This window comes from Hypanus sabinus, chromosome 20, assembly GCF_030144855.1.
Source record: "Hypanus sabinus isolate sHypSab1 chromosome 20, sHypSab1.hap1, whole genome shotgun sequence".
Taxonomy (NCBI): Eukaryota; Metazoa; Chordata; class Chondrichthyes; order Myliobatiformes; family Dasyatidae; genus Hypanus; species Hypanus sabinus.
The window spans coordinates 45497728-45520751 of record NC_082725.1 but is presented as its reverse complement, the minus strand read 5'-3'; the positions used below and the strand labels follow the sequence as shown (position 1 = coordinate 45520751).

The following is a 23024-nucleotide window of genomic DNA, read 5'->3' as shown; positions in this document are numbered from 1 at the left end:
CCAATCAGGACCAAGGCAAGCGAATTGGGGGGGGGAGGGGGAGGTGCTCTATAAGCACGAGCTCTCCCATAGAAAAACACCAACAACTGCACCGAGCATGTCTCCTCAACTGGTGACGGAACGTCTGCAAGCCAATTGCCGAGCTCGATGAACACTGCAACACCAAACTGTTTCTTTGTGTGAAGGTGGGGATATCAGAAGGAAGTCAAGGTCAATCACCCATGCTATATTTCCTGCTGAACCTGGCTGCGAGTGCCTCGGCTATTTTAAGCAACTGTTCGCTAGGCCCTGCCGCTGAGCATGGGGTTATTCTTGGAACCAACTCACTCCTCCACCTTTCAGTAGACACCACCATTCACCGCTAGATGTAGCAGGCCTGCAGAACTCTGATCTGACCCAATGGATGTGGAATTATTTAAAATTATCAACTGCATGCTCTCTTTTGCTATTTATATTTTTATCCTGCATTGCAGCCTCAATGAGTCTCGAAATAATTTTTAGACATTCCCAGTGCTACTACCAATTGCATTTCTCATTGAACTAGGATTTATTCCCTGGTATTATTATACAGTCCACTGGAGCTTCTCCTGTCAAGTTATATGCTCTACTGGCCAATGCCATGATTTTTTTTATCAACTGTTTATAACACTCTCCATATATGCCTGGCTTCAAATCCACTTGGCAACTGAAGCAGGTGATGGAGGAGAAAACCACCTCCGCCACCCCAAACCCTGAGGCAAACCAATCCACGCCATACAGAACGATTTTTTTTGTCAGAATTCTGCGGTGAGAGAAAAAGAAACTGAGAATTCAATACAACCAAAATGAGTACAAGGTTCACCGATGAACTGGTAAGATTTACATCTGATAAGATGCAAGATGTTAAGATTCTGATGAGTAGATGTATATTCTGCATCCTAGTTTCTATCCTAGATATTTATTGAAAAAAATGATCAATATCATTAATTACAGTCAGCCAAATGAAGTGATTTTCATCACACAGAGGGATAAGGGATTTAAGTGAACGTGGGCTTCTGGAACCCATTTCAAACCAAGCTCCCCAATAAACAGTTTCGAAAAATGGAGACAATGAAGAGACAGTCCCTGAACACTGTCCCTCAGACAGTATAATAATTTTAAACAAGTAGAATTTCTCTTTGCAAAAGACATTCTGCTCTTTCTCACTAACCTCAGAATGTGTAGTGCAACAGAGAGTCACTGACCTATTTAATCCCTGACCGAGGAACTGGGACATTATATTACACAGTGAAAGTCGCTGATGAAGCTACACTTGGAGTATTGTGTACAGTTTTGGTCACCCTGCTATAGGAAGGAGGTGGTTAAATTCAGAACAGTACTAACAAGATTCACAAGGATGTTGTCAGAACCAGAGGGCCTGAACTATAAGGAGGGGTTGGCTAGGCTTGGACTTCATTCCTTCGATCTTGAGTGTTTAAAATTATGACAAGCACAGGTAAGGTGGACGGGAAAGGCAGGGCTTAAAAGGAACATAGGCCAAAGAGGATGGGTGCTGGGTTCAGCATGGATTGGTTGGGCCAAAAGGCCTTTGGCCATGCTGTATGGCTCTACGACTCTATAGCCAGAGGATTTTAAATATTTTTTAGATAGTCGCACAAAGTTATGGTGACATTTAGGGTGGGAGTAATCCTGGCAGTTACAGTATTTCATGTAAATAAATACAAAATGGACAGAAAACTTTTGAACACATTACATGGACATTGTCTTTTTTTATTTCATCTGGTAACTCTTTTCTGTGGTCTCCAATTCAATCAGTTCATGATTTAGACTCTGAGGCAGAATGAAGCCATTGACTTCTTTCCTCCCAAGAAACCATGCCCCAGGTGTCCTCTCACTAAAGCATAGGATTCATAGCTCCTCGTCCTTTTTATAGAACCTCCAAGTAAATTTAAATATTCGTTGTAACTCAGCTTCACCACGGGGATGCTTCATTCATAGTACTTTTACACTATGGTGTTAATGCTAGAACTGTATAAATAAACAATCTACACAACCTTTACAACAAAACATTTACGCTGCATTTGTGAAAGACAAATTGATCAACTGGCTCAGTAACAGCAGGTTAAACAGTCACTCAAGGGACATAACAGAGCAGCTTATAGGTCTGTCTCATTAGACCAGATAGTGTCATCAAAAGGCCCAAAGGCAGGACTGAAGTCTGCCTGGGAGGAGGAGAGGGGAACAAAGTTCTTCAGCTTTGAATCTTCTACCCATAATCGCATAGCTAAATCTCTCTAAAAGTGGAGATGTTCTTTGCCACAATTAAGTAATCTAGGACACAAATGTATAAGGGAAAAAAATTGTTTCTTCTGGTAAGGATTTACAACTCAAGGATTTGGCACTTAGCACCAGCAAGTGCCTTGAACATTTTTAGTCAGTGTAATTCTGAATCCCATACAATCTGATTCCGGATTCCGCGTTAGGAAAGCAAACTGCAGAACAAAGGAGTGCAAACAAACAACTGCTTTTTAGTGGAGAGAGGAGAAATTGCTGAAGTGCCCATTGCATGCACACACAAAGCACTGCACAGAGCGAGAGGCGATAGATCAGAGAGGGAAGCATTATTTGAAAGTGTAAGGGCTTGATTTCCAACCATGCAGTGAGAGTACACAAATTGACTGTCCAATTGGATTCTTACCAGGGCTTCATAATCTTCTGTAGTTTCTGATACCGTCTGCAAAAATTTAAAAACTTTCACATATTACACAGTTCTCCAAAAATATAACTTACATAGTTTTGCACCCTGAATTTCTTTCCTCTACTCTGTCAGAAAAGTTCATTACGTTGAAGAGACTTTTAAAATACACCCCCAAAATAGCTTTCAACACCTAGTCAGAGGTAGTATCCCCATTCAAACACTGATGAAGAATTGAGAGTTTCCAAACCTCGCTGTAAAACACTTTGAGTGAATGACAGGTTCATGTATCAGAAGAAATGCAAATATCATTTGTTAAGCCCCATTCCATCCCCAGCTTGGAGGAGTTGAGAGACTGAATAAGGAAAAATAAAAGATATTTATGATTATTATGTACAAACTTCCAGTATACTCTCCAAATAGAACCAAATTGTAAAGGCAAAACATACAGCACAGAAAACTGCATGGCCCGTGGTGGCTCTTCCTATTAACTACCCAGTCAGTCCTACTTCCCCTAAATTCTACACCTATTGAGATATTTATTGTTTCTAAAGCTACTGCCACCAGTCTTATAGGCTGCAGATTCAGGTTCTTTGCAATATACTGCAAAAATATAATTCTAATTTCCCTTCTGGGTTCTGCTGCATAAATGAATGACTGATGGCCCCAATTGAAAAAGTGTTTCTCCCTACATAATCTATAAATTCTTAAACTCCACTAACACAATGCACTATTGTGTCCCCCATCCTTGGGGAGATTTTTCCAAGCAGGTAAAAGCAACTGACCTTTGACTCCATTTTTGCTGCAAGCACAAGTAAAGTGGCAGGCAGAAAGTTTTCCAGAAGAGCTGTGGTGACAGCAGAGGCTTGAATTCAGCTTGGCAGCATTGCAGAGCGATTCACAGCACCCCCAACACCCAGTGGGTGGCATGGGAACGCAGAGAAATTGTTAAGGAATTGCTATTTGTTGAATCTATGCTTGCTCCCTTTGGGTAAACCCCAATCCTCTGTTTGCCCTCATGGCAAAGCAATTTTTACCTGCATTAATTCTTACAGGTAGCAAGATTCACTTCATCACCTCTTTAAAAAGGTGCACTGATAGCTTTTGCCTTTTACATTTGTATGTTATGGTTCTCAAATTAACATTAACAGGTCAGGCAGCATCTATGGAAATGAATAAACAGTCGACATTTCAGGCCGAGACGCTTCGTCAGGGGACTCAGTCATTTCCATTGATGTTTATTCAGTTCCATAGATGCTGCCTGATCTGCCAACTTCCTCCAGCATTTTGTGAGAGTTGCTTTGAACTGTCAGCATCTACAGACGTTCTCAAGTTTAACATTAATTTTGCTCTGCTGAACCTATCTATTCCTCCATTTATTGCATCTCCATCTTGAACACCCCTGGCCTCCTGATTTACAAGAGATGGCTGAATGCCCATGAGAGAAATTGCCACTGTATGGAATCAGGGGAAGATTCTACCCACTGTGGGACCTTCTCAATGTCTATTAACTTCACATGGAATGACACTGAAATTCATCACACAGAAATGGACCATTTGGTCCCATTACTATCTACTTGGTGTTTTACACTCCACATAGATCTCCTCACCTTCTTTACCTAATCCTGCCAGCATGCCCTCTTAATCTCCTCTCCTGCTATTTTATCCAGCTCCCTTTTTAATTGCCTCTAATGTGGTTTGCAGTAACCAATCTACAAGCTAGTGAGTTCCACATTCTCAAAATCTCGACATAGCTGCAGTACTATCAGCAATACTGAGTTACATCACAATTAGAATTTAAAATATATTAATATCAATATTTTGTCCAGAATGTCCAGGTATGCATTATTCCTGTGCAAATTAAGTCCTGAAAAAAATCTGTGTAGTCCTCCTCCCTTGAGTCCATGAATAAATGTCCCCATGTCGTCCCTCCAGTACATCACTACTTTGCCCTAGATTCATTTCATGATCAATAATAGATTTATCGAGGCTTGCACTCATTCAGTGCCTTTCACATCCCTTTTCAGATCACCATACTTGCAGTGTAACGAATGCAGAAGCCAATCTGTGCATAGCAAGCCCCCACAAATGTGAGAATGGCCCGGGCAATCAGCTTCAGAGAAACAGAGGCTCGTAAACGTTGGCACGGCCACTCAGGTTTGCCACCCTGGAGTGGCAGGGTGCCTCGGCAAGGCATCCGTTTGGAAAGTGGCAACATGATCTTGGGCCGTGAACCGAACGGGATGGCTGTGTTTAAGTCAGCGGGGACAGGCCTGAACTGGGCTTTGAAACTTCCAACTCAAAGGAAAGAGTGCTACTCCCTACGAATGATGACAGTGTAATAAATCTTGTAGGACACAGGGACCCCAATAACCCAAGCATCCTTTTTTCCCTCTTGATTAAAAGTGTCAGTGGATAGAACGTTGGAAATGCAAAAATGTGTGTGGCTCTTATGGCTGACCAAATTATAAATCCTCATTGACTACAGAATGTCGTGGAGGAAGGACACATGGGGTAAGCATCAGTAAGCAATAGGTATCAGGAAACAATACTTCTATCGGATAAGAGAGAAAATAATTTCATAAAATAGCACACCATGCACAAGGGAACAATGTCCTCTACTCAAAAAGTGAACAGTTCAAAGATGTAGACTAAGGAGAATCATGACACCTTTATCATTAACCAGAGATGCACTGTGATTTTATTAATTACCAATCCCTTAATGGTCTTGCATGGTTGGACTCTACTGACTCAAAAAGATGGGACAACTTGGCAAATATCCAGTGTGAAACCTCTTTAGCGTACACTGTTCCACCCATGCCAGCACAACCAGACAAAAAAAATACAGGCAGGAATATTAGAAAAAACATTATTACCCCTCTATCCATCTGATCATCTTCCTGAGTAATCGGATTGGGTGTCGAGAACATACGGATTTATTCTTGCTTTAAATCAAGTTACGTTGTCAATGCAATATACAATCAAATAGTTTCCATCTAATCAGAAAATAGATGCTTTTCAAATTGAAGTACACTCCAAACTCTATCTGGTATGATTTCAGCCCAGCGTACCAGTTGAACAGGAAGCTATCTTGCTTTCTGTTCCTGTTTACTGTCTGGCTGCAGCCGCTGAATAGCATGCAAGTGTCCACTATAGGGCCAGACAGGCTCAGGAATGGTACAGCTTAAAGCCCAATTTCCATCTTAGATAAGAACATTCTTGAGTTCTGAAAACTTTGTGAGGAACCTCTATGCCAAAGCTTAGGCTGAAAGTTTAACAACTCGTGTTAACCTGGCAGTTTCTGTTCTGTAATAATGAAGCATATAAAGGCGATACATGACTAGCACACCAGTTCTTTGCCTGAAAGTAGCTGCCCTACTTCCATTCCTCAAACTTCAGAGCTCTAGCAACTTTACAAGTGAGCTAGCTACATTCTATGCCATTCCAGCTGGTATAACCAATCAAATCACACAAGACTTGACACATGTGGAACCAAGAGCACTCTGGAAAAGAACACAAGTATTAAAATGGAGCCAGAAATGTGTTCCATGAAATGTAAACAGAGTGAGACCTTCGGCTGCAGGACCTCAACAATTTAATTCACTCACTTTACCTACTTCTGCACTCTTCAGTTCTCTAAATTCCTGTAACCTTTGTACAGCTATAGAAGTTATTAGCTAATAGTCTATACTTATTCCCCCTTGCACATTAAAGCATCTACAGGAACTATTACTCACGCCAAACAGACTTCATCGGGCAAAAAAAAGGAAATTACACTACCCTATATTGGAACTGTTAATTCTCTTTCTTAACAGGTGTAATCATGAAGTTATCGTATCAAATCATGCAGCCTTATTTTCTCTGTGCTTGAATAAAATCCTTTAACTTGAAACAACTGCTGCATTCAGGGCTAGAAATGAAAGCACCGCGATTGGAGTGAGACAGAAGTACAGCTGAACAAAGGGCAGGCAATAAATTAATATCCTCTGTGACAGCAAAGCCCACAGTGATGGAGTGTTACTTTGTGGCCTCTCTAAATTGTAGTTCCTTTTCACCCACATCCCATGAAGCTTAAAATAAACTATAGCAGCTTTGTTTCAGCAAGTTCAAAGAAAATTTATCCCTGCCACGCAAATCTAATTGTAAGTCAAATAGTTGTACTTCGCTCCTCCAGTTAGAAATATTCCCAAAAGTTAACGTGTTGAAATGATTCTCGATTATGCTGCCTCCCTCCCTTTTTGTAATTACTGATCTTGTCCTCAATACTACTCTGACTCTGTCCTGAAATTGACTGTGTATAAGCCGAGAAGTTAAAGGAATGTCGCTTAGAGAACATATTAATAGCTGATCATATTTTTTAAAAGAGGTACTAAGCCATCATGCGTTTAACTAAGTAAAATTAAAGAGAAGCAAATGCAGAGTGGGCACGTACAAACTTCTACTTCCTCACCTCAACGCACCACTTCAAATACATAGGCAACAGAACTGCCTCCAGGTGGTGCAGAGATGAGGCTTGATTACTTCAGTGAACTAGCTCCAAATGTCAAAAGTTCTTACACAAAACATTCAGGAGCTTGAAATGAAATGCCAAGGAAGGAAGGATCCACACTTCCTCGGCTGACTAGGGCACGTGGACTCTTGCAGCCCCGGGTACACATCATACCCAGCATTCAAGATTCTCTCTCCCAATGTTGACAGTATTTGAGGATTCAATTGTCCAAATCTGTGCAAAAGGGGCACCTGAAAATTCTCCTCTCCCTCCCTCCCTCCCCCCCCCCCCCCACAAACTGGTACCATTCACTCCTTGACTTACTCTAGCAGCGGGCCGCCCTTCCACAAAAGATTGACCCACTGCACTTAATCACTGTCAAAAGGCATACCCCTGTTACTGAAATGCCTGCAGTGTTCCACAAACAACAGGCGAGCAGAAGAGTGGGGCCAGCTGGCAGCACAGATGAGGACACTTCCAGGCAAAGTGACTAATGTTATGCTCTCTGCAAAAAAAAAAATTTACACAACTCACAGAGGATTTTTGCTGTTGTACAGTGCGGCTCTCTTCAGTAGAGTTTGTGGGCGATGCCCATAACCCGTGGGCTCATCAACCAGGAACTTGCCAGCAGTTCTACTCTAATGCCTTCTATAACAAGGAGCAGCATGAAGGAAGAACATGGAGGAAGGTGCCACCCTCGTACCGGTGACACGGTTAGGGCGTGGTGACCCCCCCCCCCCACTTCAAGTTCAGAGAACTGCTGGGTACGTTGGACACAGAATCCACGTTAATTCATATACTCGTCTGCACTAACTTACGCAAAGTGGGTTGGAAGATCACAGGGTCGTAAACTCTATTATTTTATGAGGCAGCTGAGGCTGCTTTTCAGCCTAAGCCTCCATTCTGACTCTTTGCTGAGCAGTCCCACCAGTCCCGGCCCCCTTCTCTGCAATTATTCCCTCTTGACTGCCTCTTTAATTTGGGACACCAGACTACCCTGCTGACCTCCTTGCCAAGCCCTGTTGGGCAACACAGTGGCAAATTACCTGTCACCTATTAATTCCTGGATTCAGGTGGTCTAAAGTTCAAAAGGTCCAGAATTCAGAAAGAATGGTCGAATGGTGTCAGTTCCCTTTAGCCGCAGGCTCACTGATTTTTTATTACAGACGATTTGAGTCTGACTTGAGATTATTTAAAGCAGAGGAGGCACTGGACTGCGGATTTTTCAGAGGGGAACAGAGCTGCTGTTAGTGGCAGGCTGCTCTAGGAGACTTGAGGAGAACTGGATATAACTCAGTGGCAAGTCCAGCGTCTGTCGACACTTGGAAAATCATCAGACCGAACCAACAGAGGAGACGGGTTATGCTTCAGGAGCAAGAATTAAGAGAGTGCATATTTCAGTTACAGTGCTGGCAGTTTGAGAATTTGAATTTGTTCCAAATACTGAGATGGTTATTAGTACCTCAAATAGTTCTGTGACAGAAAAGAAACATGCTGTTCTAGCCTGGTCTGGCTTATGACGATTCACCACTATACCTGACTCTAAACAGCCCTCCGAAATGCCTGAACAGATGCACTGTGGAATTAGAATCAAGTCATAAACGCTTGCTTTGCCATTGACAGCCACATCCCAAGAAGTAAGTGAAAAACTGTTTTTTTAAAACTAAAATCCAGGTGTATGATTTAATTACACATTTTACATTGCAATACATCTGAAACTGACTCTCCCCTCCACCCCCACCCTAGTGTCAGCTTCGTAAAACATTTAACACTTTGTACCACCGGGCCCCTCTCTTCCCATCCACCGGTTCACTTTAACTGGAACTCAGAGCTACATCGCGATATACAGACACTTACTCAGATCCGCTTTCCACCATCTGAGTTAGCAGGGAGATGCCATCAAGGTTAATAAACTCCTGGGCAAAGGTGATGTCACGAGAGTGACTAGCCAAGTCTTTCAGGGCTTCCAACTTGGCATCCATGCTGGAAGACTGGATTCTCTCATGGAGAGCCTGCGCAGTTTGCGTCTAGACGAGTGACACGGAGACAAGAACAAGAAGAAACATGGCAGAAAATGTACTGAAGGTGAAAAAAAAAACATTTTTAGCCCTTGCTCTCTCTCTCTCTCTCTAATGAACTTAATCCAAAATAGAGCACAGTTCCATGGATAACAGGATCCCCCAAGTACGTAAACCAACCCAATCAGTGTTAGATAGAAAGGGTTAATTCACACTCAAGGGAGTATACAGATGAATTCAACAAGACAGTCATGTTCTATACAGCTGTCACCAAGAAGTGAACTCATTAGGAACTCTAATATTCTTGTCAGAAGCTGGGAGGGTCACTAATGGTGCAGTGTTGCGGATTAAACAACCTTTAAAAAGGATTTACATGGGGACAGTTCAAACTGGGCAATTAAATTGTGTCCTCCAAGCCCACCTACGACCGGAACAGAAATTCTGGGCCAGAGGTTCCCAATGCGGGATCCACGGGACCCTTACTAAATGGTATTGGTCCATCGCATAAAAAAAGATTGGGGACTCCTGCTACAGGATGATATATCCCAGCACAGTACTGAAGAAATGCTGTACCATCAAGTACTGCCTTTCCTTTGTGCAGTAAAACATTTCACTTGCCTCTCAGGTCAACATAAAGGACCCCATGGCATTATGTCTTACAGGTGGGGAGCTCTCCAATTGTGTACAAATTGGACGTGATGTTACCCACAACAGAATCAGATTTAACATCACTGGCATACGTCATGAAATTTGTTGTTTTATGGCAGTAGTACATTGCAATACATAGTAATAAAAAAATCAAATTACAATAAGAAATATATTTTTAAAAATTAAATAACTAATGTTAAAAGGGAGCAAAAAAATATTGAGGTAGTATACATGGGTTCATCATCCATTCAGACATCTGATGGCGGAGCAAAAGAAGCTGGTTCTACAGAGTTGAGTGTGTGCCTTCAGGCTCCTGGACCTTCATTGGTAGCAATGAAAAGAGGATACGTCCTGGGTGATGAGGGTCTTTAAATTTGGATGCCATCTTTATGAGGCATTGCCTTTTGAAGACGTTCTCAATGCTGGGGAGGTTGGTGCCCATGATAGAGTTCAGTTCGCAACTTTTTCCAATTGTGTACAGTCGCTGCTCTATACCTGACAGTGATGCAGCCAGTTAGAATGTTCTCTAAGGTACACCTATAGAAATATGTGAGTGTCTTTGGTGTCATATCAGGTCTCCTCAAACTCCTAATTAAATATAGTCACTGTCATGCCTTCATTGTAATTGCATCAATATGCTGGGCCCAGGATAGATCTTCAGAGATGTTGACACCCAGGAACTTGAAACTGGTAACTCTTTCCACTGCTGATCTCTCAATGAGGACTGGCGTGTGTTGTCTCAACTTCCCCTTCCTGAAGTCCAGAATCAATTCCTTGGTCTTACTGACATGAGTGTAAGGCTGCTGTTGTGATATCACTCCCCAGCTGATGTATCTCACTCCTGTACGCCTCCTTGGTACCATCTGAAATCTGCATAATAGTGGTGTCATCGGCAAATGTATAGAGCTGTGCCTAGCCACACAGTCGTGGGTGTAGAGAGAGTAGTGCATGCATTCTTGAAGTGCAACAGTGTTGATTGCCAGTAAGGAGGAGATATTATTTCCAATTCACACCGTCTGTGGTCTCCAGATGAAGACAAGCGTCCACTTGCAGAGGGAGGTACAGAGACCCAGGCTTTGAAGCTTATTGATTAGTACTGAGATGACGGTATTGAATGCTGAACTGTAATTAATAAACAGCAGCATTATGTAGGTATTAGACCATACGATATAGGAGCAGAATTAGGCCATTTGGTCCAATGAGTCTTCTCCACATTGCTATTATACCCAAGGCTGAGTGGAGGACCAGTGGGATTCCATCCACTGTTGTCATATTGTGGCAACAGGCGAACTGCAGTGGGTACTGGTCCGTGCTTAGGCAGGAGTTGATTCTGGCTGTGGCCAACCTCTCAAAGCACTTCATCACAGTGGAACTGGGCGACAGCCATTGAGGCAGCTCACCCTGCTCTTCTTGGGCACTGGTATGGCTGTGATCCATTTGAAGCAGGCTGGAATCGCTAACTTCAGATTGAAGATGCCCTTGAAGACTCGTGCCAGTTGGTTGGTGGCAGGTTTTCAATGCCTTACCAGGTAAGCCATCAGGGCCTAACACCTGGTGATGATTCACTATCTTGAAACATGTTCTGACATCAGCCTCCAGGAAGGAGATCACAGGGTCACCAGATGCTGCAGGGATTCACACTCTCCCTTTCAAAGTGCGCACAAAAAGCACGGAGCTCATCTAGGAATGAAGCGTCACAGCTACTCATGATGTTAGGTTTCACCTTATAGGAAGTAATGGCCTGCAAATCCTGCCAGAGCTGACACGCATCCAATTCCATCTCCAACCTCAATCAGATTTGTTTTCTCACTCTTAATATAGCCTTCCATCGTAATATCTGTACATCTTGTATAGTTCTGCATCACTGGTCTTGAATGCCACAGATCCAGCCCTCAGCACACTACCAATCTCCTGATTCATTCACGGCTTCTGGCTTGGGCGTGTACCACCAGAACAGTATCAGCCCTTTTCAGTGAGCTTCAGACTGGTATGGAATTGAAACATCATTTAAGTCCCTTCTCTTAGTCATTGTTGATGTTTATAGGGCATCACATTACTGTGCTGCAAAGTTCAGTCTTATTTCTTAATACTGCAAGTCCCAAATGCTTGTCCCTTGAGGGTCAATTGAAAGCAACTCCTTCTGTGGATTCTCACGATCCTGATTCATTCTCAAGGGGGCAATGCTGAAAATGACTGACCTTCCCACTCTGAACCATTTTCTCTTTCCACTCAAGAGGCTAGGGATTCAAACATTTTTTTTGAAGTCTGTGTTACGCTGTTTTAAACTTCAGCCCATCTGCTTTGTCTATAAGAAGATATAGCACAATTTGAAATGACAGAATTTTTTTTTTAGCCTTTATTTGGCCAGGGAGCTATGAACCAAAGAACTGCTCTTGCACCACGGTCAACTCTTGTAATCGTCATTATCTCATTGCTGCTTGTGTAACCTAGCAGCCACTTTATGCTCTGCAAGATTAGAATGTGATAATGACCAAATTCATTCTATTTTAGGAATAATGGTCAAAATATAAATATTAAACAGGATGTTGTGGGATAACAAGTGCATTTCGACTCCTTCGAAAGACTGCAATGTGAATCACCCATGTCCCGCAACCAAAAGGAATAAACAGCTTTCAGCACCAGCTCAACTGGGTTTGTTGAAGGTTGTCAGTCCAGTCATTGTAATACAGAAAAAGTGCGTAGAAAATAATGTAAAAATTGCATTTAAACAAATAACTAGTCTGAAAGAAACATGAACAGCACACAAGCTACTTACTGGTGATGACGCTAATCGAAGGATTGCACCATTTTTGATTTCGTTGCGGTTCTGGAAAAGAATAAAAATCAAACTGGTTAGATAGTGACACTACATGGCCATTATCACGAAAGTTCCTCAATCTCCAATCCTCCCTTCCTATCCTATTTATTCCACTTCAGGATTGTGCTAACAACCAATGTGCACTGCAACCCACAGGTTCCTGCTGTGTTAACTATACTTCCTCACACCATGCTTTCTACATAAACTCCATTTCATTCTCCCAGCTGTTCTGACCATTACACCTTCTAGACCAGTACTTTGAATGCTGGCTCCACGCCCTCCCCCACCCTCAACTATGATTTCCATAGAGACAAGGAGGAATTTATTTTGTCAGAGAATGGTGAATCTGTGGAATTCTTTGCCACAGGCAGCTGTGGAGGCCAAGTCACATGTATATTTAAGGCAGAGGTTGATAAATTCTTGATTGGTCAGGGCACGAAGGGATACGGGGAGAAGGCAGGAGATTGGGGCTGGGAGTGAAATTGGACCATCTGAGATGAAATGGTGGAGCAGACTCGAAGGGCCAAATGGCCCAATTCTGCTCCTATATATTAAAAAAGTGTGTGGCGTGTGGCCAAGTGGTTAGGGAGTTCGACTAGCGACCTGAAAGTCGTGAGTTCGAGCCCAGTCGAGGCAGTGTGTGTATCCTTGAGCAAGGCACTTAACCACATAATGCTCCAGTCTACCCAGCTGAAAAATGGGTACTGGCAAAAAAAATGCTGAGGGTCAACCTTGCGATAGACTGGCGTCCTATCCGGGGGGGGGGGGGGGGGGGGGCGGGGGGAAGTCTCGTACACTCAGTCACTCAGAAACCAGCATAAGCACCGGCCTGACAGGACTTTGATATTAAAAAAGTGAGAAAAAGGGAATGAAAAAATTGCTTTGAGGCCTAACATAGGTTCAAAGAGCCAAACCACTCCCGCTGTCATAAGAAAATATATTTTAAAACTACAAAATGAAAGTTGCTGTCATTGGAGAAGTGAGATTGCAGACAAGTTCACTATGAACTTCATGAGCAAGGTCAGAGGAGTAATTATTTATCTGGAATAAAAACAGAAAATAGCTGACAGTTCAAAGGCAATTGTAAATAAATCCATTAGGAAGACAGAAAAGAAAATGGTTCATCCACAAGTGGGCTGAAAATTTAATTGTTACACACAAGACTGGTTGAGATGAAGTGGCTTAGAACTATTAAACAATTTACAAACAGAAAAGAAAACTGTATGCTTGAAATACAAACACTAGCATTGATCATTCTGCAAGGTTAGGAGGTAGTCTTCTAAAAATGAGATTCGTAGGAAATTCTCAAAGAAGGTGAACACTCTTTGGAAGGGTTTTGAAGGTTTAAAGGAAGTAAATGAAGATCAGGCAATTGAAGGCATTTGCGAACTGGTACAGAAGAGATGAGAAATGGGCAAAATCACATTAAACGGCAAGGCAAGCTCGAAGGACAGAATGGCCTCCTGCTAGTCCTCTATATCAACAGTGTCCTGCTCCTATTTCTAATGTTCTAATTTACAATGTTCTCAGCGTAAATGAAGGCTAAAGAATGAATCATCAAAAGAAGAAACATGAATTTTCTCTTGAATTTTATATTTTTCATTATTCTACAATAATATTTTTATCCAGTTATTTCACCAGTCTTCTTCACTAGCCGAAATATGCACATTCATCTCTTGAAATATCCACTTTACCACATGAGGGCAGCCTTCTATCAGCCTAAACCTCACTATATAAAAAAACGCACATAGAGGCTTTTCAAAAGGTCACAAGGAGATACCTCAAGAGTGTTCCAATTAAGTTAGAGGTTCAGCACAACAGTCAGTCAACTCTAATCAGATTCGGAGTGCATTATCAGACACCCCCGATGGAATGAAACATCCCCGATGGGTGCAGGGCAGAGTAACACAAACATGGACTCCAACAGAGCAGAGGTATCAAGGGTAATGGTAGAGAATGAGGGTGGTACAGACGGGAAGAAGACCAAAGGAGATAGTGAGTGCAGCTAGAACTTGGTCTGACCAGCAGAATTTTGGGAACGCTCGGAAATGTGAACTGACCTGCTCCTCACACCTGTGATTTGAAATGCTGTGTCACATGGAGGGCGTGTTTGGAGTATGAGGGATTGGCAATTCACAGCCGAGATGAGAGACCCAGAAACGTTATTACTCGGTAGGCTAGTGAATATTGAATGCATTCAAAAATGGATCATCCAAATGCCCCCAAACCAGATGATGCTTGGACTTGGCACGAACTCAAGCAGACCTTGATCTTTTTCCTTTGCAGACTGCAAAGTGAGAAATGTAAAATTTGGACCCGAGGTAAAAAGATTAATATTGCTTCATTCACTGACTCATGAAGAAGGGTCAGTTAGATCACCTATCAGCTCAGTGCATGCCCATCTACATTGTCTCCTGATCCATCGAATAACATCGATGTTAGAATTTACATGCTTTCAGATCCCATAATGGACTTCGGTAGCAGCAAGACCTATAACTCGATGCCTTTGCCCTTCCCACTTCACTTGGGCCACCTTGTCTTTGGCACTCCCTTTCTGGGATTTTATCTCAACCCACTCTCACCTTCACTCTTTTGAGGCAAGCTGCAAGTGATATGACATGACATGACAAATCTCCCATTATCTCCTTTCTGGCTTGGTGCCAAATTCTGCCTGAAAACATTCCTGTGAAGCTCCTGAGACAAGGTGCAATGTTAATAGAAATAAAAGTGTCAGAACAAGACCCTGTCCAGCAGTAATACCGAAGTATCTTTAGAGGCTGCGAGGGTACCTTAATGAAATAGAGGAGCAAAACATGCATTATCTGCTGCAAATCATAAGGTACTGAGAGAACATTGTGTTCTTATGGAGAGCAATCTGTCAACGTTACTGTGTCTGTCAATACTGAATAGCGCATTTCATATTCCTGCTTAATCCTTCATTGTTCCCAGAAACAAATGTGAAGACATATCCAGATCAATTGTACAGTCATATTCTGCCAGTGCTGTTGCTAAGTGGAGTCAGAATCTGACCTTACATAGAAAGCACATTACTAATGCTGGAGCAGCCCTCAAACTCCTCCTCCGTTAAACCTTACTAGAACTTTTGTCTGTCCTCATTCCTCCCCCCCATCCCTCTCTCTCTTATGTGTGCTGCTTGTTCAGGCTCCACACACTCTGCACATGTTGCAATGTGACATGAAATAAACCGGACTAGAAATGACAAGAAACTTCCTTTCACTCCATCCATCTGTGTGTTCAGTTCTGATGGCTACTGAAAATCCTTTTATACCAATCCACGCAGACACAAAAGGGACATTTTAAGCGTGCAATCTTACCTTTTCAGTGATGTAGAAGTTTGTGCCGTCCGCATACTGCAAAGCATAGTTTTCAGGCGATGGCAGAGACCAGCTGAACAAAAAAAAAGAAGAGTTAATTTCCTGCACTGCTACAGCAGCAGAAAACCAAATGAATGTTACAATCACTCTCACTCTGACATTTATTGACACCCGTCTCCTCACTCCTTTCACCATCCATTAACCTGAACATTCACACCCAACATCATGTGCTCCACATGTACAAAGGACAACAGATCCTTCAATATGGCAGCAGGTAGTTATGAGGGCATCAGAGAGACATACAGCACAGAGACTGGTTCCTCAGCCCACCATTTCAAAGCCATCAAGTAGCTACCTAAGGGCGGCACGACGCTTTACAGTACAGGCGACCCAGGTTCGATTCCCACCGCTGCCTGTAAGGAGTTTGCACATTCTCCCCATTACCATGTGGGTTTCCTCCGGCTGCTCTGATTACCTCCCACAGTCCAAAGATGTACGGGATGGAAGGCCAATTGGTCATTGTAAACTGTCCCACGATTGGGCTATGTATCGTAATAAATAATCCTATTTAACAGCAGTTGATTTGAAGCCTTCTATACAAAGGCAAAAGCCTTATCGCTGCATCAGCTGTTTGCTATATACAGTCCCATAATCATCAAGATTGCAATCAAGAACTGGAGCTAAATTGCTCACTTCCTAACATTTCCCATCACCCCACCCTGCCATCTCTTCCCTGAAGCAGAAACACCAAGGCTTGCTGCAGCCACCCAATCGACCTTCTGGAGAAAAACATTGACCTCGGTAGAGATTGGCAAGTGAATCCCAGGCCTCCTGAGACTATGGAGTTCAGTACAACTTCCCTGGTCATTCTCCCATCGGCTTTGGAGAGGGATTTGTATTTGCAAATTGACACATTACAAAATGACAACACCTCAAAAGCATTGAAACGTCTTCAGGGTTGAGAAAGGCATCACAGAAACTCAAAGATTTCTTTCACTGACCTTGCTGAAAAGTTTTAATCTTCAATCTCATTATGCACTCTCCACAGACAGATATTAGCCCAGAAAACATACTTAACATTTTAACTTCAACACGGAAACATTAAAGAACAGCAGCCCAAGAATTGAGCACAATGCTGGCTTGATGCAGGTAATCCTTGGGAGTAAATTACTTCAACACTTGCACCTGCCTCTCATAAATCCATCATCATAGTTCAAACGCATTTTCACACAGAGTGCACACTTATCTATCTAACTCTACCTGGATCTTGGCCAATAAGGTACGAGGAGCTCTTTTTACATCAACAAATAAATAGTCTTGAACTCTTTGATTTCTCAATTAGTGAATCTTACTAAAAGAAAATTGGTGACTATTACATTTTTCCATCTCAATAGAACCCAAATTTTTAACTTGTCACATCCCTCTATTTAAAAGCTTAACAATTGACCTCTTAAGGAGCAGCACACCATCCCACTTGTCACAACCAAGATATTTTCTTTCTGCAAGGATTGCACTAGGATCTATAGATACTGATACTTGAACAGTGGAAACACTTACCCATCACAAACTTCCCGTATGATTGACGCCAGGGGCTTTTTCTGCAAAAACAAATGGGGTGGAAAAAGTCAGATGTTTAATTTAAAGGCATGCTCCCCCAACACCAGATCCACCAATTACTGTGCGTTCTAGCCTTGTTTCGACAAATTATTTTTGGCATCTTGACAAGCATTGGCAAAAACTCGAGGCTACTTAACCAAATGGAGTAGAGATTAGTTGGGGGCATACAGCACAAACTATTCCCATTTCAGTCAGACAGCCTGGTACTGAGGGATAAGGGAGAACAAAGAGAACCATCAAACACATCAGGTAGTGACACTGATCCACTGAGGATGCCGTCAATTGCTTGCTTGCACTATTCCACCGACAAAGTCACAGACAAGTACTTGGAAAGCTCCCCGGCACTCTAGTCACAGGCACATAATAAATTCCATCTATCTGTCCAAGATCGAGGGCTTACAATTTGACCGTTGCAAAGTTCTGGATAGGGTGAAATTAAAGACACAAGGGATTGAAGATGCTGGAATCTGGAGTGAAAGCTCAATGGGTCAAGCAGCATCCGTGAAGGGAAAAAGTGCTCAGGACTCTACATCAAGACTCTCCACAACAGGTTATTTTTAGTGCAAAATTCGCTTCCTGCTCTACATTAATACAGACACCAAATCTGGTTCCATTTAAGTCTATTTACGTAAGCCACCTCATATAGGATTCATTGGGGTAAACTGTTGACAATTCTTAATTTCAGGCCACAGCTGAATCTACATACTCAAACATTAACAAATGCCAGCAAACAATCCTCACACCCAGAATACAAACAAAATAGCGGAATTGAGGTGGCAATCTCCCAGCGTGATGCTGGAATCCCAGTGGAGCTTCCAGGCATATCCGTAAGCTTCTCCCATGGGCCTAGTCCGACAGAGGAGAGGAACTTAGCTCCAGTAACTTGGAAATGCCACACAGTCATGTTGAAGCTAGTGTTGCTTTTATTCCCTGCAATATCTGTGCAAATTATTTAATGAATACAAGATACACAAAAGACACTTGATGCTTTAAATCACTGCCAGCCACATAATAAATTCAGCTAGCTTAATCTGCACCACCCCCGCATCACCTTGATAACCAAGTTGTTTCTATTAGAGCCTAAAGTCAGTAGCTTTTTATGATTCCTCCTCAAAGCCAACAGCAAGTGTGAGAGTCCAACTGACCACCTGAACAGGTTCCAATTGCCTGAAGGGATCAGAAGGAGATGTCCAAGGAAATCAGTTTTCCCCCTTCAATGCTTCAGAACTTGTTTTTTTTTAAAAATCGAGGAGGTATGTGATTGTGGGGTGAGACAGGAAGTTATACAATTGGTCTAGATATAATTCAACTGCTTTTCAATGTCAAATGCTTGTACTGAATGAGACTTAACTCAAGGTTGGCAGCAATTTTAAAAAAAGGCACAATATTCTCTGCTCTTGCTGGCTCAACACAGATATACCAATCAAAATTATCAAATTAATGAATTATGTAGGGTCTAGGAAGTCGAACAATCCAAAGCTCCACTGTGGTCAAATGTTAAGTTTAGCAGGATAATTCCAGAAGTGACAATAAGTCCCGACAAAGGGTCTCATTCTGAAATGTTGACTGTTCATTTCCATGGACGCTGCCCGACCTGCTGAGTTCCTCCAGCTTGTTGTACGTGTTGCTTTGACCACAGCATCTGCAGTGTGCTTTGTGTTGACAATAAGACTACTACCTCATAGCTCCAACCACCACATTCAACCCCAAATGGGTATGGGTATGTGTTTGTGTGTAGTTTCCAGGTTCTCCCTGTAAAGGAAGGGTCTCCCTAATGTATTCAGTTTTCTCCACCATCCTAAAGATAAGCTGGCAGACACATTGAGATAAATTCCTCCCAAATGAATGTGGTTGTCAGGAGAATCCTTGGAGAATCCATGGAAATCTTAAAGAGAGCAGGTAGGAAATTGGATTGCTCTGAGAGGCAGCATAGACTCTGTGGGTTAAATGACTACTTTCTCTGTCACGAGATAATATAAATACTCACACATGTCAAACAGCCACGTGGTACAGATGCATCTACACCATTTTCCAGATCAAATACAAATGTCTCTGATGCCCTTTACTGACAGGCAGCTTATGAAATGTCTTTCTTTAGATTGTCAAGCTAACCTGGTCAAAGTCATGAATACTCTGGTTGCTCAAATCTCAAAACCAGTGGGAACAATAATTCCAGTCATCCTACACAAGGGTAAAATCAACAAGACATGTCGTTTTTCCTTTCCTCTTCTATAAAATACTGACGAGATCAAGTGGAAATCTTCAGAGAATGATGAGTTCCATCTAGATATACTCACCCATGATTTTTTTTAATGAACATAAAATGAAGGACCTTACAACTTCATATCTTTCAAGGACCTTGTACCACAACTCTTTAGAGTTGGAAAACTAGTTTTGAATATATAACTCATAATACTAGTTAAATCTATTCCAATTTCTGGCTGTTTTTTTCAGAATGGAGTTTAATTAAAATACTGAAATGCTTCTTAGTCAAATGACATCTGTAAAGCAGAGCTTTACTGTGAATCACTGCATCCAGTATGCTGGCTCCCAATTTATACAGGTACCACAGAACCACTTTGAAAAGCAGTTGTCTAACATGCCCTAATACAGCAATGTTCTGAATACACCTCAGCGATATGTAAAGATGAATTCCAGGTTCATTAACAAGGAGTTGCAACTTGCAATTCTACATCACAGGACATACAAAGGAGCCAACCTGCATCAGATCAGAGAAAGGGGGACCAATTCCTTTACTCCCTAAAAAATGTTCTTTTCAATCCAAAATCATTTAACATCACTGCTCTACCCTTGTTATTTTCCAACAAAAACATAAATATTAATGGTTTCCATTTAAAGTTACGGTTGATGCAACAGTTTAAAACCAGAGAGTTGTGAGCATCAAGAGTTCTTTGGTAGCCTGCAAAGTTCCACCATTTCTTCAATATTAAATTTTAGTTTGCTTAACTCCAAGCTCCAGTTACACTTCATCTTGAGTACAACTCTTAGACTGGGGTCCCAGCAGAACAAAGAGGGAGTACTGCATTGTGGGAAGTCCTACCTTTCCGATGAGAGTTTAAACCCAGTTCCATATTGCCTTCCAGGGAGATGTCAAATGCCCCTCGAGATTATTTTGAGGAGCGAAACCAATTCACATGGAGTTCTAACCAATATTTATTCCGTAACAATTAATTGTCACAACTTCACCGTTGCTTAATTAGCACACGATTTCACTTCATCAGCAGTTTATTGGTCATGAAATGTGTTGGGATATGCAGAAGTTATGAAGGACATGGAGAGCCATCCACTTGTGTTGCATAGAACACTCACCTGATCAATTTCCATCAATTTGGGGAAAGCACCCGGCCATTCAATGGCCACCTTCACGATGTCCGACGGCGGTGGCATGTTGATGGCTTAAACGCTCACTGAAGAAAACAGAAGTTCCCCTGGAGTACAACTGGCCCTCGTCTCACCCAATCCTAGAACGGATACAGAAGAAAACAGTGTTTGAAAGGGATGAAAGTGTAGCCTAGATTAATTCACTGAGCCCCAGTGGCATTCACAGGGCCCCATAACCATAGCAACCAGGTGATAATATGGAGAGTTATTGCACACAGGTGAAATTATCCTGTTCGGACCATTGACTAGGCAGCAGCAGGAAACCCAGAGAATAACGGAGCCCCATTTCCAAACCCTTCGAAAGCTAACAGCTGCCAAAACATCCTTACCAAAATTTATCAACTGTAACATTTGTGCATGGGTTTTAATAGTTTTAAAATATCACTGACAATGAGACTTAAAAACTATTGGAACTGACATAAATATTTAAAACAATGCATATTTTTAAAGAAAGGTTTAGCTTAGGTAATTACTATTCAACTTACTTTCTACACTGCCTCAGTTCTACAAACTCTGCTGGAATGAGCGAGATCACAGGCACTCAGACTGTGCTCCACATGTGGTATTAAATCCAGCACTTACTGCCAGTCAAACAACAATTTCCCAAATCTATTTAGAACTGCCCAGCACAGAACAGTGAGGTTGGTCTCCCATGTTTCTAACTGTGGGTACATTCAAGTCCTTAAGGGAGTACTAAATTCTGCTGGCTGCTGGCACACTTTGCAAAGGGCCATGATTTGCATTTTAATAGATTGTTTGCCAATAATGAAAATTCATTATCTTTAATGCCCATTCTTTGTAACACAGCATGTGTCAAGTTTAAACCTCTGAGACTTCCCTCTCCTTCAAGTCTCTATAACGACCATCTCTTTAACTAACAGTTTAGTCCGATTACATTTTGTGAAGCATCTTGAAACTTCTACTTTGTAACAGTGGCAAATTAACAAGATTTTATGCTTGAAGAATTGGTTCTGCACCAGTCCAATTCGAATAACCACACTGGTGCCAAGTCGCACTGAGACAGCTAAATGGCATGTGCGAGCCAGACTAACAAACTGGTGAACAAGCATTTCAGAAAGCGGAACTAAAAACTGGAAACTAGTAACAGAGCAACACAGAGGAAATGTTGGAGGAACTCAGCGTCTCTGCCTGGCCCGCATCCATGGGAGTTTCCTGGTCTGCTGAGTTCCTCCAGCATAGCGTGTGCGCACGCTGCTTTGGACTTCCAGCATCGACAGATTTTCTCGTGTTGGTACTGGGGAGAGATTCAAAACTGTGAAAACGCAGGCAGAGCCGACTGTGTACGTGAAGGAGAACCGCTTACACAGAAATAAGCAGGAGATCAGTAGGATTGTTTTAACAGCCAGTACAGACCTGAAGGTCCAAAAGGTCTCCAACTAAATCGGAAGGAAAAATGTGAAGAAGAAATGCACTGAAGTAACTCACCATGAGCAAGCAGAGGTGGAGGAATATGGGTCTGAGGGAACAGAGGTGTGAGGCATTCAGAGGTGGAGGAATATGGGTGTGAGGGAACAAAGGTGTGAGGCAAGCAGAGGTGGAGGAATATGGGTCTGAGGGAACAGAGGTGTGAGGCATTCAGAGGTGGAGGAATATGGGTGTGAGGGAACAAAGGTGTGAGGCAAGCAGAGGTGGAGGAATATGGGTGTGAGGGAACAAAGGTGTGAGGCAAGCAGAGGTGGAGGAATATGGGTGTGAGGCAAGCAGAGGTGGAGGAATATGGGTGTGAGGGAACAGAGGTGTGAGGCAAGCAGAGGTGGAGGAATATGGGTGTGAGGGAACAGAGGTGTGAGGTAAGCAGAGGTGGAGGAATATGGGTGTGAGGGAACAAAGGTGTGAGGCAAGCAGAGGTGGAGGAATATGGGTGTGAGGGAACAGAGGTGTGAGGCAAGCAGAGGTGGAGGAATATGGGTGTGAGGGAACAGAGGTGTGAGGCAAGCAGAGGTGGAGGAATATGGGTGTGAGGGAACAGAGGTGTGAGGCAAGCAGAGGTGGAGGAATATGG

The 23024-nt window shown here is 42.5% G+C and overlaps 1 protein-coding gene across 1 annotated transcript in view; it reads right to left on the bottom strand.

Annotated features, from left to right (window-relative positions):
• The window catches only part of elmo1 (engulfment and cell motility 1 (ced-12 homolog, C. elegans)), a 221969-nt gene that overhangs the window by 151223 nt on the left and 47722 nt on the right, over positions 1-23024 (bottom strand). The window contains exons 3-8 of the mRNA XM_059945420.1: positions 20930-21081; positions 17540-17580; positions 15983-16055; positions 12606-12656; positions 9021-9190; positions 2678-2713 (exon numbers count right to left, since the gene is read on the bottom strand). Of these exons, the coding sequence (XP_059801403.1) occupies positions 2678-2713; positions 9021-9190; positions 12606-12656; positions 15983-16055; positions 17540-17580; positions 20930-21007 (449 nt within the window). The 5' untranslated portion in view covers positions 21008-21081. The remainder of the gene's footprint in view (positions 1-2677; positions 2714-9020; positions 9191-12605; positions 12657-15982; positions 16056-17539; positions 17581-20929; positions 21082-23024) is intronic.